We start from the raw sequence: 14,174 nt of genomic DNA on the forward strand, positions 1-14,174 counted from the left end.
ACAGGGGGATAAGATAAGGTGTGAAAAGAACTGACGATTTTAAAAGAATCTCCTAAAAATGAGAAGAAATATGAAATGAAAGATAAGACGAGTCAAACTTAGGGAATAACTCTTGGTGGAGCCACTGTAAAGAAAGGGTTTATAGGACAACTCCACCCACTGCAATCAGCAACTAGCAGCAGATTATCTGCCATGCTAACGCTGTTGGAAATCAAATGAAAATGACTCAGTTTTTATATACGGTGTTTTATATGTACTGCAAAGATTTATGATTTTAGCGTATTGATGGGCAGTAGGTAGGAACCTGATGGTGTCATAGTATCTGATCTAGATAGGAACCTACAAGGTGAGTGAAGGAGAAACGCTCAGTGTATCTAAGAGACACAGTGTAACTAAGAGAAGTTTCACCCGATCCAGCTTTATTAAAAATAGAAGTTTTAAGCCTAATATTCAAAATAGAGAGTATTTCTGTCTCCTGAATCCAAACTGGGAGCTGGTTCCACAGACGAGGGGCCTTAAAACTGAAGGCTCTCCCTCCCATTCTACTTTTAAATATACCAGGAACCACAAGTAACCCTGCAGTGAGAGAGTGAAGTGCTCTTTTGGGGTGATACAGTGATATGATCTTTAAGATAAGATAGAGCCTGAATACTCAAGACCTTGTATGTGAGGAGCAGGATTTTGAATTAGATTCTGGATTTAATAGGGAGCCAATGGTTGCTCAACTCTTGACTGTGTAGCCAGAAACAAAGGAAACAAACAAACAAACAAACAAACATCTTTTGTTCGTGGTCTTTGGTTCCATGGACAAAAAACGTTTTATGGATATTTGCTGCTTTTCTCTGTAAACTGAATAGTTGGAGACAGAAAACGAAAGACTTTTGTTTAAATTTACATCTACTATTGTAGCCTGACTCCTGGATTCCTTGTTACCGGATGTGAAGATACAGGACACGTGTGTAGTCCAGAATGCCTGCTCGATGTTAAAGGACTATTTAAACCGCCTTCTATGGATTTGTGACTACTCCGCCTCCAAGCCACGCGCTGCTTTGTTTGTTTTGTTGTCGTTGTCATTTGGTTTGGTTTTCCATGTACAACACACACACGTCACACTTGCTAATGCATTCATGCATCACTTCACACCCCTTGCTACTGACTTATTATTGACTTTAATAAATATTTATTAATCATTGTTAAGCCGAGAGTGCAATTACAGTCTCTGGTGAGACCTACGAGCATCTGTAACTTCATTTGTAAATGTTTTTTCCTCTATAAACATAATAACAGAAGCAGCAACACTGAGTCAACAACATTGTTTGGGCAGCTGGTCCTCGCGCTTAACAAAGAGGAAAGCTACGATATGTCGGGCAGGAATTCCAGAGTGTGATCCCAAAAAGTTGAGCTGCAAATGAATTTCCTGACCTCAATCTTGGCTTCGAATAAATTGCTTTAAACCATTACCTCTTTGATGAGCTGCTGCAGGCTATCCACTCTGACTTCCCCCGCTGCTCCTTCCTCCACCTCTGGTGCTTCTCCTCTGCCACCTCCTCCTGCTGCTAATGCTGCTCCATCACTGGCTCTCTCCTCCTCCTCAGTTTCCTCAGTGTGTACGTTGGGTCGAGGAGGGGGCGCAGGGGTTATATTAATCGATGCCCGATACATTCCTTGCTTCTGTTTGCCATCTCCTCCTCCTTGATCTTCTCTCACTGGACTGACTGACCTCGGGGAGGGGTTTGTGTAGGAGGAGTGGCGGTCAGAGCCGATCTCTGACTGCAGGAAGAGCTGCTCTCTGAGGAGGTCTGACACCTGGACAGATAGGAAAGACGGGCAGGAAAAGGTTAAGACATTAGTATTTTCAGCTTTATGTAACAAAAACATTGCGTGTGTGTGTGTGTGTGTGTGTGTGTGTGTGTGTGTGTGTGTGTGTGTGTGCGCGCGCTGACCGGCTCCATGGCTCTCAACGCAGAGGCGGTGGACAGACTTTCAACACTGAAGTCTCTGTGAAGACCCTGAGGAAAAGAACAATGGCAGTATTACAACAAACTAATATAACAGGCCTTCTGCCTTTTCTCTCAGAATCAGTTGACAATTTTTGTACAAAATTATTTAGCAAAAACATAAAATATTATGTTTATGCTTCAGTATCATGGAATATATCGTAGTTTCAGTAGCAAAACTGCACTGATTTAATGACTTTTAATGGGGTAAACTTTGAAGTGCTGTATCCTCATGTGGCTTAGGTGGCTGGTGAAAACAAGTCACAGCATATGAAAGGCCTCCTTTTTAACTATATATTTATACCAGCCTAGCTAATTCTGAGGGGGCCGGTGGGGACTTTTTAGCCCCACGTCCTTTGTTGTGTCGCTGTACTTTAGTACTCTTCCATGACACTTTTCTTTTACATATATTTGTGCCATTTTACAGATCTGATGTTTCAGGTGTTTTTTCCCCCAGAATTTAACACAAAAAGCATGACAATAGCTGTTTTACACAAATCCTCTGGTGTGCATTTACTCTGTGCTGCGTGCGGTGCGTCAGCTCCAGTCTGTCTTCCAGCTGCTGTTCGAGCTCCTGCAGTTCCTCTCTGACCGCTGACCTCAGAGATTGAAGCTGCTCCAACTCCAGCCTGCAAACAAACACACACAAACACACTCTCCAGGTTTGCTTTGCATTGCGGTGTCACGGCACCGTCACATTTCTGTTTGCTTTTGTGAGTCACCTGTCAGCAGGGCTCAGGTGATTGTAGACCGGAGCCTGCTGTCGGATGATTGCCAGCTCCAGATCCATCATCTGACTGCGGAACAAGTTCAGGCTCCGCCTCTTCTGCTGAAACTCTGCCAAAGTCTAAAACCAGAGACGGGCGCACAGTGAATCACACATTTACTGATAGTGACAACGGTCTGCTCCAGCGCTTTCTGGTTGGAAGAACAAGCACTGAAAACTAAGAGTGTGTAGGTTTTCAGTCATGCAATGGAAAATATGTAAATATGGAACACAAGGTTCTTACATGTAAATAATGAGCCAGTAAAAAAACCCAAAAAACACTTGCTGCTTTCAGTGGAATCGAAAAGCAACATTTAAATACTGAAGGCTATATCCGGGAACAAACACTGTTTTATTGATTTAACATACAAACGTTCTATGTGGCCAAAATAGAGAAAGCTACGCAGGCATCAGAGGAGATGACGGTACCTGGTGATTAGGCAGAGTTGCTCTGGGCTCACTGAACATGTCTGGAGTATCGGCTCGGTTCTAGATGAGGAGAACAGCGATAACAACATAAGAAGGGAAACTCCGAATAAGAAGAAGAACTACAAACTCCAGACTAAACCTTAATTAACAGGGTGATAAGACAGTGTGACTGAGGAGGACTGACCAGACTCTGAACTGTTCCCCGGATCTCATGCAGGACTCTCCTTAGCTGCATCTCTGTGCTAGATGGGCTCTGGCCGGGTCCTGGACCTGGACCATTAGCATCACGAAGCCCTGGATGGAGGTTGTGACCTGGGCTAAGGGCCAAACCCATGCCTATGTGGAAGCCAGGAGGAGGAGCCAGCCCTGGATGCAGACTGTGTTCTGGGGACACTGTCGGATGGAGATGGGTGTGGTGGGGAAATGACAGGTACGGGTTGTAGCCTTGATGACTAAAGTAGGGCGAGCCAAACTGTGAGCCTTGAGGAGGGAGCTGGTAGGGTTGCTGGTGACTGTATTGATGGTTATAGACCGGGTGATACATTCCAGAAGGTCCAGGATGCAAGTGACCCGAAGGGATGTGGTGAGGAGATGTGGGAGTTGAAAGAGGATGCAAGTTGGAGATGCTGTCTTGCTGGGGGCCTGGGGAAGTTGAAGGCTGAAGGAGACTGGTTAGACTACAACGGTGGTTCACTGAAGGGCTGTGGTGATGGTGGAGGTTAGGAAGACTACCGTGTAGATGAGGAGGGGTGTACTGCAAAGCAGGGTTCGACATGAAGGGATGTGAGCTGGAGTTAGATCTTTGATTAAGATTTGGACTGGGACAGGGGTATTGAGCTGAACGGTGAGAATCAGAGAACAGATTCTCCTCTGGATTCAAACTTTGCTGGTTTCGGTAGGCATTCATGTTTTGCTGGAAGTGGCCAGGCTGCTGCGGATTGGACGACAAATCTGGAACACTCTGGGTGCTCCAAGATTCGGCATTTACTCCTGATGGCCAATCAGGAGGAGGGCTGGGGCTTTGTAGGGAATAGGATGGCCGCATCAGATACCGAGGTATGGGCTTAGGTGGAAAGACAGCTGGTGATTTTTTTTTGGAGCTAGATGAGCAGGCAGGATTTATGATCAGAGTTGACAGGCAGTTGGTTGGTTCTTCCTCCACTTCTTCCTCTTCCTTCTCCTCTCTTCCGTCTTCTTCTTCTTCCTTGTCCTCAGGCTCAGGGGTGTATTTAAAGGAGTACTTGGGCTGGGTGCAGGACGCCAGGCCTTGCCCAAACTGGATCCTGACAGATGATACAATCTTGCAGGGCGAAAGGAGTGAAGAGGGCAAGGAAGAGGACCTCTGCATGGAGATGCCACGTCTCTGGGAGGCTGTACGGTTCGACTGTTTGGCTCGGTCTAAAGCACTATGGACCAGAGAAGCTGGAGCCACAGGACAATGTGATTCAGCTTCATCCAAGAACACAGGCTCTACTTTGACTTTGTTCTCACCACTCGTTTTCTCTGTGGATGTATCTGTGTCTCCTTCAGTTTCTGTCGGGTTCTGAGTGTGCTCTGGTCCTTGCTCTGAATCATGTTGGGGTTCCTTTGACTCTGGCTGTGCTTGTTGTTCTGCAGCAGGCATACTCTGAGCAGACTCAGGCTCTGGATCAGGATCAGGATCAGTCCGGTCACATCTCTCAACATTCTCCTTACCCAAAGTTTCATCTTGCTGTACTTCTACTGGCCTGCTCCTGGGCAGATGGTGAGCTGTGTACTGTGGAATCTGCTCTGAAGTCTCTGTATCCATGTGCTCTTCCCTGGAGCCGTTACTTCGATCCGACTCTGCAGCTTCACCTGGCCTCGCCTCTTCCTCTCTACCATCTGGCAGGTCAAATGCTGGCTTGTCCATTGCAAGGGGAGTAGCCACGTCTTGTGAAGGGTGCGACGTCACAGTGGTCTCGCTGTCACAGCTGTCACTACTCACCTGCACCTGATTACAATTAATTCAAATTATACTTAAATCCCAAATAATCATAAATATTGAAAAATATATAACTAATAGTGAAAGGGTATAGTATTTCCCCACAATGAAGAGGAGTAGAAACATAAAATACAGCATTACAAAATCAAATTCTCAGGTTACAGTGACTAAATTTTTGTGGTTGCAATTTTCTGATGGTTGCACTTTTGAAATGTGCTCTGCAGTAATCTTTGTAATCCAAAATTCCCATGTGCGACCAAAAGACGTATTACTTGCACACGTTTTAGTCTCCAATTAGAGTCAAAGTCATTAGAGCTGCTATTTTATTCAATCAGGACACCTTGATTTATATTGGTGCTTTCTTACCACTGAATGCTCAGTTCCTACTTGCTAAATCTGATTTATGTTAGATTACATAGGAGTACTTTTTTTTTCTTTAAATAAGAGAATAAAATAAGCGTTCTAGGCCACATTTGATTACGCTGCTTGTGATTCTTCTCCTGCTTTGACTAAGTTTTGTCTGGTTTTTCATGATTCATTTCAAATAAGTCTGAAGGTGACGGTCATGAAAAAGAAAAATAGGAGGGATGCACAGAAGAGACTTAAAAAAAAAAAGAATGAGAAACAAACAAACAGACCTTAAGGTGGCTGTTGAGATCAGCAGAAGGCTCCTCAGCATAGCCGCTGCTGTCAGACTGTAGGCTGTCTCTCCTCGAGAGGTCTACTAGAAAGAGAGAAAGGGGAAATAAACAGCTTTATTTCTTCCTGCATTACCCGATCTGTCCTGCAGGTGGCAGAGCAGAATCATTCATAGAAAACATGTTAGCGTGCAACAAGAAGCTGTGTAGAAATTCTATGTCTAAAGGAAACGAGATTCTTAGTTCATACCGAATAAAAACACATTAAGATGGAAAGAAAGACAAGGCTTTTAAGTGGATCAAAGCAGATAAAGAAGGGCTGCAGGAAGCTGCTGAACTCTGAATTTTAATTGGGGGAAAAAAACGACACTCCACTGGTTTGTTGCATGATTTACTACCAAGCAGTTAAAGAATTTAAAACAAAACTTTCTGACGTTCTGTTAGAAATCCTATAAATAAAAAAGCCCCACCAATTTTTTCCCCCCATTTATAATGAAAGAGTTCTTTTAAGATTTCAACAATGTTTTTCTATGAGATCTTATCATGTTGCATATTTAAAGCATCATCAGATTCAAGCATCAATAGGAGTGTTTGATTTGGAACTCCAGTGAACTATATATAGTTTTATGTACTCGATCTGGCTAGTTAAGGATTAAAAGATGGGCTCGCACTTCTTACAAACAATGGTGTGACTATATGGACAATGAAGATAAACAACAATGTTCATAACGGGCTCTAACAGAATCCACCTTAACAGGGAGTCGGTGTTAATGACAGAAAAGTCCACAGATATTTAGACAATAAAATGTTAAGAAGTGAAATTTCAGCCGTGGATTTCTTCAAAACGTCATTTTCAAGTAAAACGATCTAAACCAGGGGTCTCGAACTCCAGGCCTCAAGGGCCGGTGTCCTGCAGGTTTTAGATCTCGCCCTGGGTCAACACACCTGAATCAAATGATTAGTTCATTACCAGGCCTCTGGAGAACTTCAAGACATGTTGAGGAGGTAATTTAGCCATTTAAATCAGCCGTGTTGGATCAAGGACACATCTAAAACCTGCAGGCCTTCGAGGCCTGGAGTTCGAGACCCCTGATCTAAACAATGAAATTTTTGTATTATTCAAACGTATCTTGGTGAGTGTTCCACAAGGAATGAAATGCATTCAGTCAGTCAGCCCTCACAGACACAGTACACATTTGCATTTTACTGCAAAGCACTGAATACAAACATGACCATCTGCTTGCTTAAAGGAAAAATGCAAGTGAAACGATAAGGTCACTCAGAAACTCAAGTCAGCGCTCACCTCCCGATCTAGACGTCCTGTGTGGGTTAGCCTCGTCTTCGTTAATCTACAGGACAAAAACAGGCTGAGTTTTAGGAGAAAGAAAGAACTGAACAGAGTCCTTCCCCTAAATAAAAGCTCAGGCTTTTTACCAACTACTCCGCTTCACTGAGCAGATTCAGGCAACGTGTGTCAACAAGCTCGTTTTTCTAAAGCTGCAAAGACCAGTGGACACGGGTTCTCATCTACCTGACACCCATGTGTCCCTTTTCTGTCTTCAAGAGTTTTTTTGTTTTTTTACCCCCCCCCCCCCCCGATGACGTAAGCTGTTGTGAACAGCTGGTTCTGAGGTCTAAAGTATAGCCTAAATATGCATAAAATTTCACTTCTGCCAGCGTATTACAGTAAGTAGAGGATTTTTGTCTTTATTTGCATGAATTTGAATCCTAGAGTATCGTTCCAAGCCATGCCCACTGGCTAACAGCCTACAAGGGAACCAGTCTGTGAGAACCGACAGCATACATGTAAATGTGAAATGGCTTTGGTAACCTGGGACTAGGGCTGGGCCATATTATACCGTTCACGGTAATACCGGTATAATGTTAGGCAACGATAGGAAAATGAAATATCGCGATAGAATGGGAGTAAAACGCGCATGCGCAGTGCCTTTGTTTTCATACGCACATGGCCGATTGTTGAGTGAAACAGATGAACCAGAATTGGTTTGTAAAAATGGTGCAACTTCCGTGATGTGGAACTGGTTTGGTGTTTGTCCGTCAGATACACAACAAAGCACATTTTTTTGCAGAACATGCAAGCGGCCGTTCTAAGATGCTCTTAAATCTGGGAGTAATCTGGGTCCTAAACTCCGTATGCTTCAGGTCAAACAACACTGCAGCATCACTTAGAGTTAAAAACTGTCTAAATTCTTTCATCTTTAATAAAACGATCAGCATTGCTGCTTTACCAGGTGTAACTATAAAGTTTAACTTCCAGGCATCCATGAAAACAAAAGTTATTACATTTAACGGAGTTAGAAGTTAGCAGGAAGCTAGCGGAAGTTAGCTCGCTAGTTTCGCTAGTTACCTAAGCATGATATTGCATGTTCTGACTGAGAGATTTCTGAAAAAAATCAAACGTACAGCTCTGCTATCACTTCCAACATAAATGAAGACAGGAAACTAAACAGCAGTGACGTTTGTAGGGTTACTGAAGTTTGGCTAGCTGGTATATAATGATGTGCTACGTGATCGCTAGCGACACAGCTATGTTAGCATAACATAAACAGTGAAGCTGGAGGACGAACACTAACACTTTTCCACTTATAAAAGTTAACGTGAAGGTTCTTCATGGTTAGAGACAAATGCAATCGCATGGCAGGATGCTGTAAACGGACCAAACTTCAGTCAGGAGAACAACTGAGATAATCCATCCACAATACGAGGTTAGTCATTAATATACTGCAACAACATGGGAATAGAGCAGCTACCAGAGAATTCAACATTAATGAATCAATGGTACAGAAGTGGAGGAAGCAAGAAGAATGAGTTTAATAAAGTTTGATTTATCTGACTGCTTTGTTTCGCTTAATGTGCCTTATAATCCCGTGCACCTTATGGTCCGAAAAATGCGTACTGCACACTGCAGTTTAATGTTGCAAAGCACCTCTTTTTAACTTCAGTGGATATTATACATGGTTATGCTCAGGATATGTCAGCCCATTTCTACTGGAAATGCCTTTTGGTTAAACTTTCAGCAAGGAATTTGCATTTGCACTGTTACATTTTTATAAAGCTTTAATGTACATAAAAACCAGCTTCTTGTTTAAGTGAAAATAAATGGAAGGTTGTCTTTTTGCGCTAGTAATGTTGTGGAGTTGTATTTTGTCTCGCATCAATTATATCGTCGGTTATATCGTTATCGCAAATTTTCAAATATATATCGTGATAAATATTTTTGGCCATATCGCCCTGCTCTACCTGGGACACCATCACAAACACAGGAACAGCTAAATAGTAGTTGGTGACAACATTGTAACATGCCCATGGAAAGAGGTCACCCACTAATTTGACCAAGGAGTATGAAGCCCCCAGAGAAACCCGTACCTCCTCTATTTCAAAAGAGTCTGCGTTTTCTGTGCGAAGATGTGCCGGCCGTGGCGGAGCCAGGGTGTGAGGAGCTTTCTCTGGGGTGGAGTTTCTTTTCTCCACCTCTTTAACCACCTGAGTGCCTTCCCCTGTTCCCTGGTTGGTTGACTGAAGGTCTGGGTCGGTGGTGTGCTGTTCAGGTCTGATGGGAAGTAGAAGTTAGTCAACTGAGAAGTAACTGGTAGAATATTTTGTTATTCAGTTATTTATATAACCTTAGCTTGACGTCTGAGCAAACTGGGACAGTGGGAGCTTATGTATGAGTACTGCAGCTTTGGATGCATGGATTCAAGCTGGCAGTGAAGTTTCATACTTCATGAAGAGTCTGATATCGGTTATTAATAAATACATGAGAGAGATTAACAGCAGCTTACGTGTTTTGAATTAAAACACTGATGCTATGAGTAGCACCAGGATGCTAATATGACAAAAATTACATCCCAAATTTGAGGTACTTTACAAATATTTTTCTTCTGTGTAATTCAGAGGATGACATTTTAAGTCATTCAGAGGAATAGTTTTAAATGGAAACTTTCTTGTTAGTCATTCTAGTCACTTCTATTTATAAACCCAATTACAAAAAGGGTTCATACTCTGTATGTAAATAAAAGTAGAATACGTTGACTCACAAATCTCAAACTCATATTTTATTCACTGTAGAAGATAGCTAATGTTTGCACTGAGAAATTGTGGCATTTTAGAAAAAATACTAGCTCTTTTTTTTTTTTTTTAATCTGATTCTCAGAAGTAAAAAATAAGCACAGGCTAATTCTGATAATCTGCAGGAGTCTCTGTGGGCAAGGGATAAGGCCACGAGTCAATACTGAATCATGAATACCAGAAATACCAGATGTGAAATGATGCCTGCATCATCATCCAGCGCGATTATGATGGTTAATGATGGTCTTTGGAAGCCTATTCTTGGAGAGTGGTACAGATCTTTACATGCTAGCTAGGAGTACTCTGACTGCAGTTATGTGCGGGGATGCAATCCTCACATCTATTACCTGAGATGATTCAGTGACACCTGGGTTACTCCTTGTACAGGACAATGCCCAGCCTCATGTCTGCAATTCCTGAATGACAGTAACTGATGGCACTGACTAGCCGTCACATTCCTCAGACCTGAATCCAATTGAGAACATCTGAGATGTTATGGTGCATCTGAAACCAGAGACAGACCGTCTAGGAGCTCACTAATGCTCTGATCCAGATCTGGAAAGAGATCCCCAGGACACCATCTAATATCTTATTTGCTACAGGATTAACGGTAGCAAAAAGCAAAACTAGAAATGGTCTGTGGGCACCACTTGCTAAGTATTTCCCTTTTGTCTCATTTGTTGCCTCTCCATCACACCTGCTGTCACTGTTCTTTGTACTAAAGCAGGTGAAATGGATTCACAATGTAATATGATTCCTAACTGGACAGACCGATATTACTGAGGTCTGACAAAGTTTGAGAACCACTGGCTTCAATATCGATCTATATGTGTCATCCACAACTTCAAACTGGTTTATATGCATTAAGTAATGATACCTGTTGTCTGTTAGGGAACCTGTCTCTCCATCCCCACTGGTTTCCTCTGTAACTGTCGCGAGGGGACAGTTGTCTTTCTTGCGCATGTGTTTTGGGCTAACCACCTCTGCCTGGTGGTGAGAGTTGGTACTGGATCCGTCCTGTTCTGCTGACGCTGGTGCGTCAGCAGGAGCTTCATGTCCGTTGGTTAGCATTTGCTGGTTAGGCGTTTGGGCTTCCGTCGACTCTGAGTTGGACGAGAACAAGTTGCGTCTGCTAATGCTTCTCGTGAGGATTTTGGCAGCGTTTATTACTGGGTCCCTCTTCTTCAGAGGAGAAGACTGCTCGTCTCCTCCTCCCTTTCGTCCTCCTTTTGCTCCTCCCTCTACTTCTCAGACACAATTATAAAAAGTTAGAAAAAAGCCAAATCACTAACACTTTGGAGTAACACAAATATTGGTCAAACAACTACTAAAATAACTATTAAACTATTAAAAACTATTAAAAAAAACAAACCAAAAAAAAAAAAAAAAAAAAAAAAAAAAAAACACCTGTCAGGAGTAGGGATGGGTATCGTTTAGGTTTTATCCGATATCGGTGCCAAACCGGTATTTTTGAAACAGTGCCGGTGCTTAAACGGTGCTTAAAGAATGGAAAACACAAACTTTGTCCAAAAACCTCTCATGTTCAGCTGTTTTTTTTTTGTAAAAAGATAACAATGTTAGCCTTTTCTGCAGCTATAGAGCATATACGGCATCACTCTTGGCTGGAAGCAGTGCTTAAACAATGGAAAAAACACAAACTTTGTCCTAAACCTCTCATGTTTAACTGTTTTCCACTTTTTCTTTGGTCATTTTAGCCTTTTTGGCCAGGGTGAAGGGAGTATCTGCCATCAAACAAGAAGACAGCTGCATGTAACTACGACGGTGTTTGCTAGTTCACCTTACATGCATTAATGTAATAACGTGGTTAGCCTACTCAGCGTAAATTACACACGAACAACATGAAGCTACTCACGCAGAGAAGAACGGCTGCTGCTGCCATCATCATCCTCATCATTTCTGCTACACTGGCAGGGCTAGGGGCCAGGACTCTACTCTTCGTGTTTTTGGGGGATGTTGCTAACTCCGGGTCCGATAACGGGCAACCCACCCGCAGTAGATGTGCTCGGTGTGAGGTCTTGCAGCAAGCTATCAAATACGGCGCATTTCTCAGCTTTTAAAAAAAACGTTATGCGTCGCCAGGTGTTTCATCAGATTTGAGGTGTTACCTCCTTTGACAGTATCACAGTATCAGCTTAAAGCACTTGTTGCAGGCTGCCGAGTTTGCATATTTTGCTGTGAAGTACAGCCATACTTTTGACCGCTTTGCCTTGGTCATTTTTAACCTGTAGCTCTGCTCTAAAAGAACGTACGTACCTGGCCCCGCCTACTATCCTCGGAAACGTAAAATGATTGGCTAGAATCCAAAGTGTATCACAGCTCAGGAAAAAAAAGCACCGAAATAAAGCACCGAAATGTGCGGTGCTTTTCGGTCTGGTTACTACCGTTTATGTCAGAACCGGATACCGGTACCCATCCCTAGTCAGGAGGCAAGGGTGCTGATCATGTCTTATTTAAAAATGTCTGTTCATCGTCTATTATGTAAAGTGATCCTTGTTAAAGCATCAAGTTGACCAGATATGACTAAAAACCATATGGACTTTGCTTTCAGTATCAAGTATAGGGCTACCCAACTATTCAGCTAGTGATTTTTATCAGTGTTTTTCTAGTCTGATGACTTCAGTTAAATAAGCCCACTGTACTATATTAAGTACATTTTATTGTAAACATCCTCCACAGCAGTAAAAGTCAGATTAGTGTTTGTGCACGACTCTCTGCGCTGCTCAGCCGGTCCAGACTAAAACAGTCCTTCAATGGACTTTCTGTTGTTGTTGTCGTCATTACCTTGATCCGTAGTGCTGATCCGCTGGACCGGCTGCCCAGAAACTTGACTGTAGAGCTGGAAGAACTCGTTCGCTACTGTTGTCAAGACCTCGATCTGACGGAAACGACCTGAGAAAGAAGGCAGACAAGACGGTCATAACTAGGGATGGGTACCGGTATCGTTCTGACATAAACGGTAGTAACCAGACCGAAAAGCAGCGCACATTTCGGTGCTTTTTTTTCCTGAGCTGTGATACACTTTAGATTCTAGCCAATCTGTCTGTGAAGGTTCTCAGTCATCCAGGTCATCGTAGTCAAAGGAGCTTGCAAAGAAAAGCGTCTGGACTTCTTTAAGTTGCTTGAAGACGTTTCACCTCTCATCCGAGAAGCTTCTTCAGTTCTAAGGTCAAATGGTGGGGAGTCCTAGATATAAAACCTAGTGGGAGTAACCCCTCCCCTCTGTCCCTCTGTGGGGGGTCACTCCCACTAGGTTTATATCTGGGACTCTCCACCATTTGACCTTAGAACTGAAGAAGCTTCTCGGATGAGAGGTGAAACGTCTTCAAGCAACTTAAAGAAGTCCAGACGCTTTTCTTTGCAAGCTCCTTTGACATTCTAGCCAATCATTTTACGTTTCCGAGGATAGTAGGCGGGGCCAGGTACGTACGTTCTTTTAGAGCAGAGCTACAGGTTAAAAATGACCAAGGCAAAGCGGTCAAAAGTCTGGCTGTACTTCACAGCAAAATATGCAAACTCGGCAGCCTGCAACAAGTGCTTTAAGCTGATACTGTGATACTGTCAAAGGAGGTAACACCTCGAATCTGATGAAACACCTGGCGACGCATAACGTTTTTTTTAAAAGCCGAGAAATGCGCCGTATTTGATAGCTTGCTGCAAGACCTCACACCGAGCACATCTACTGCGGGTGTGGTGCCTGTTATCGGACCCGGAGTTAGCAACATCCCCCAAAAACACGAAGAGTAGAGTCCTGGCCCCTAGCCCTGCCAGTGTAGCAGAAATGATGAGGATGATGATGGCAGCAGCAGCCGTTCTTCTCTGCGTGAGTAGCTTAATGTTGTTCGTGTGTAATTTACGCTGAGTAGGCTAACCACGTTATTACATTAATGCATGTAAGGTGAACTAGCAAACACCGTCGTAGTTACATGCAGCTGTCTTCTTGTTTGATGGCAGATACTCCCTTCACCCTGGCCAAAAAGGCTAAAGTGACCAAAGAAAAAGTGGAAAACAGTTAAACATGAGAGGTTTTTGGACAAAGTTTGTGTTTTTTCCATTGTTTAAGCACTGCTTCCAGCCAAGAGTGATGCCGTATATGCTCTATAGCTGCAGAAAAGGCTAACATTGTTATCTTTTTACAAAAAAAAACAGCTGAACATGAGAGGTTCTTGGACAAAGTTTGTGTTCTCCATTCTTTAAGCACCGGTTTAAGCACCGGCACTGTTTCAAAAATACCGATTTGGCACCGATATCGGATAAAACCTAAACGATACCCA

General features: G+C 43.1%; 1 protein-coding gene across 4 annotated transcripts in view; it reads right to left on the reverse strand.

The window, feature by feature from the left end:
* itprid2 (ITPR interacting domain containing 2) overlaps window positions 1-14,174 on the reverse strand; it is a 54,072-nt gene that overhangs the window by 3,771 nt on the left and 36,127 nt on the right. For 2 of the 4 annotated variants that reach the window (XM_026144926.1, XM_026144927.1), the window contains exons 11-21: window positions 12,685-12,792; window positions 10,760-11,126; window positions 9,181-9,364; window positions 7,097-7,142; window positions 5,794-5,879; window positions 3,377-5,164; window positions 3,193-3,252; window positions 2,720-2,844; window positions 2,515-2,626; window positions 1,944-2,009; window positions 1,462-1,806 (exon numbers count right to left, since the gene is read on the reverse strand). In XM_026144926.1, coding sequence (XP_026000711.1) covers window positions 1,462-1,806; window positions 1,944-2,009; window positions 2,515-2,626; window positions 2,720-2,844; window positions 3,193-3,252; window positions 3,377-5,164; window positions 5,794-5,879; window positions 7,097-7,142; window positions 9,181-9,364; window positions 10,760-11,126; window positions 12,685-12,792 — 3,287 coding nt within the window. The remainder of the gene's footprint in view (window positions 1-1,461; window positions 1,807-1,943; window positions 2,010-2,514; window positions 2,627-2,719; window positions 2,845-3,192; window positions 3,253-3,376; window positions 5,165-5,793; window positions 5,880-7,096; window positions 7,143-9,180; window positions 9,365-10,759; window positions 11,127-12,684; window positions 12,793-14,174) is intronic. The other 2 variants (XM_026144928.1, XM_026144929.1) reach the window with 2 other exon arrangements.

Source organism: Astatotilapia calliptera, chromosome 16, assembly GCF_900246225.1.
Source record: "Astatotilapia calliptera chromosome 16, fAstCal1.2, whole genome shotgun sequence".
In the NCBI taxonomy this organism is placed as follows: Eukaryota; Metazoa; Chordata; class Actinopteri; order Cichliformes; family Cichlidae; genus Astatotilapia; species Astatotilapia calliptera.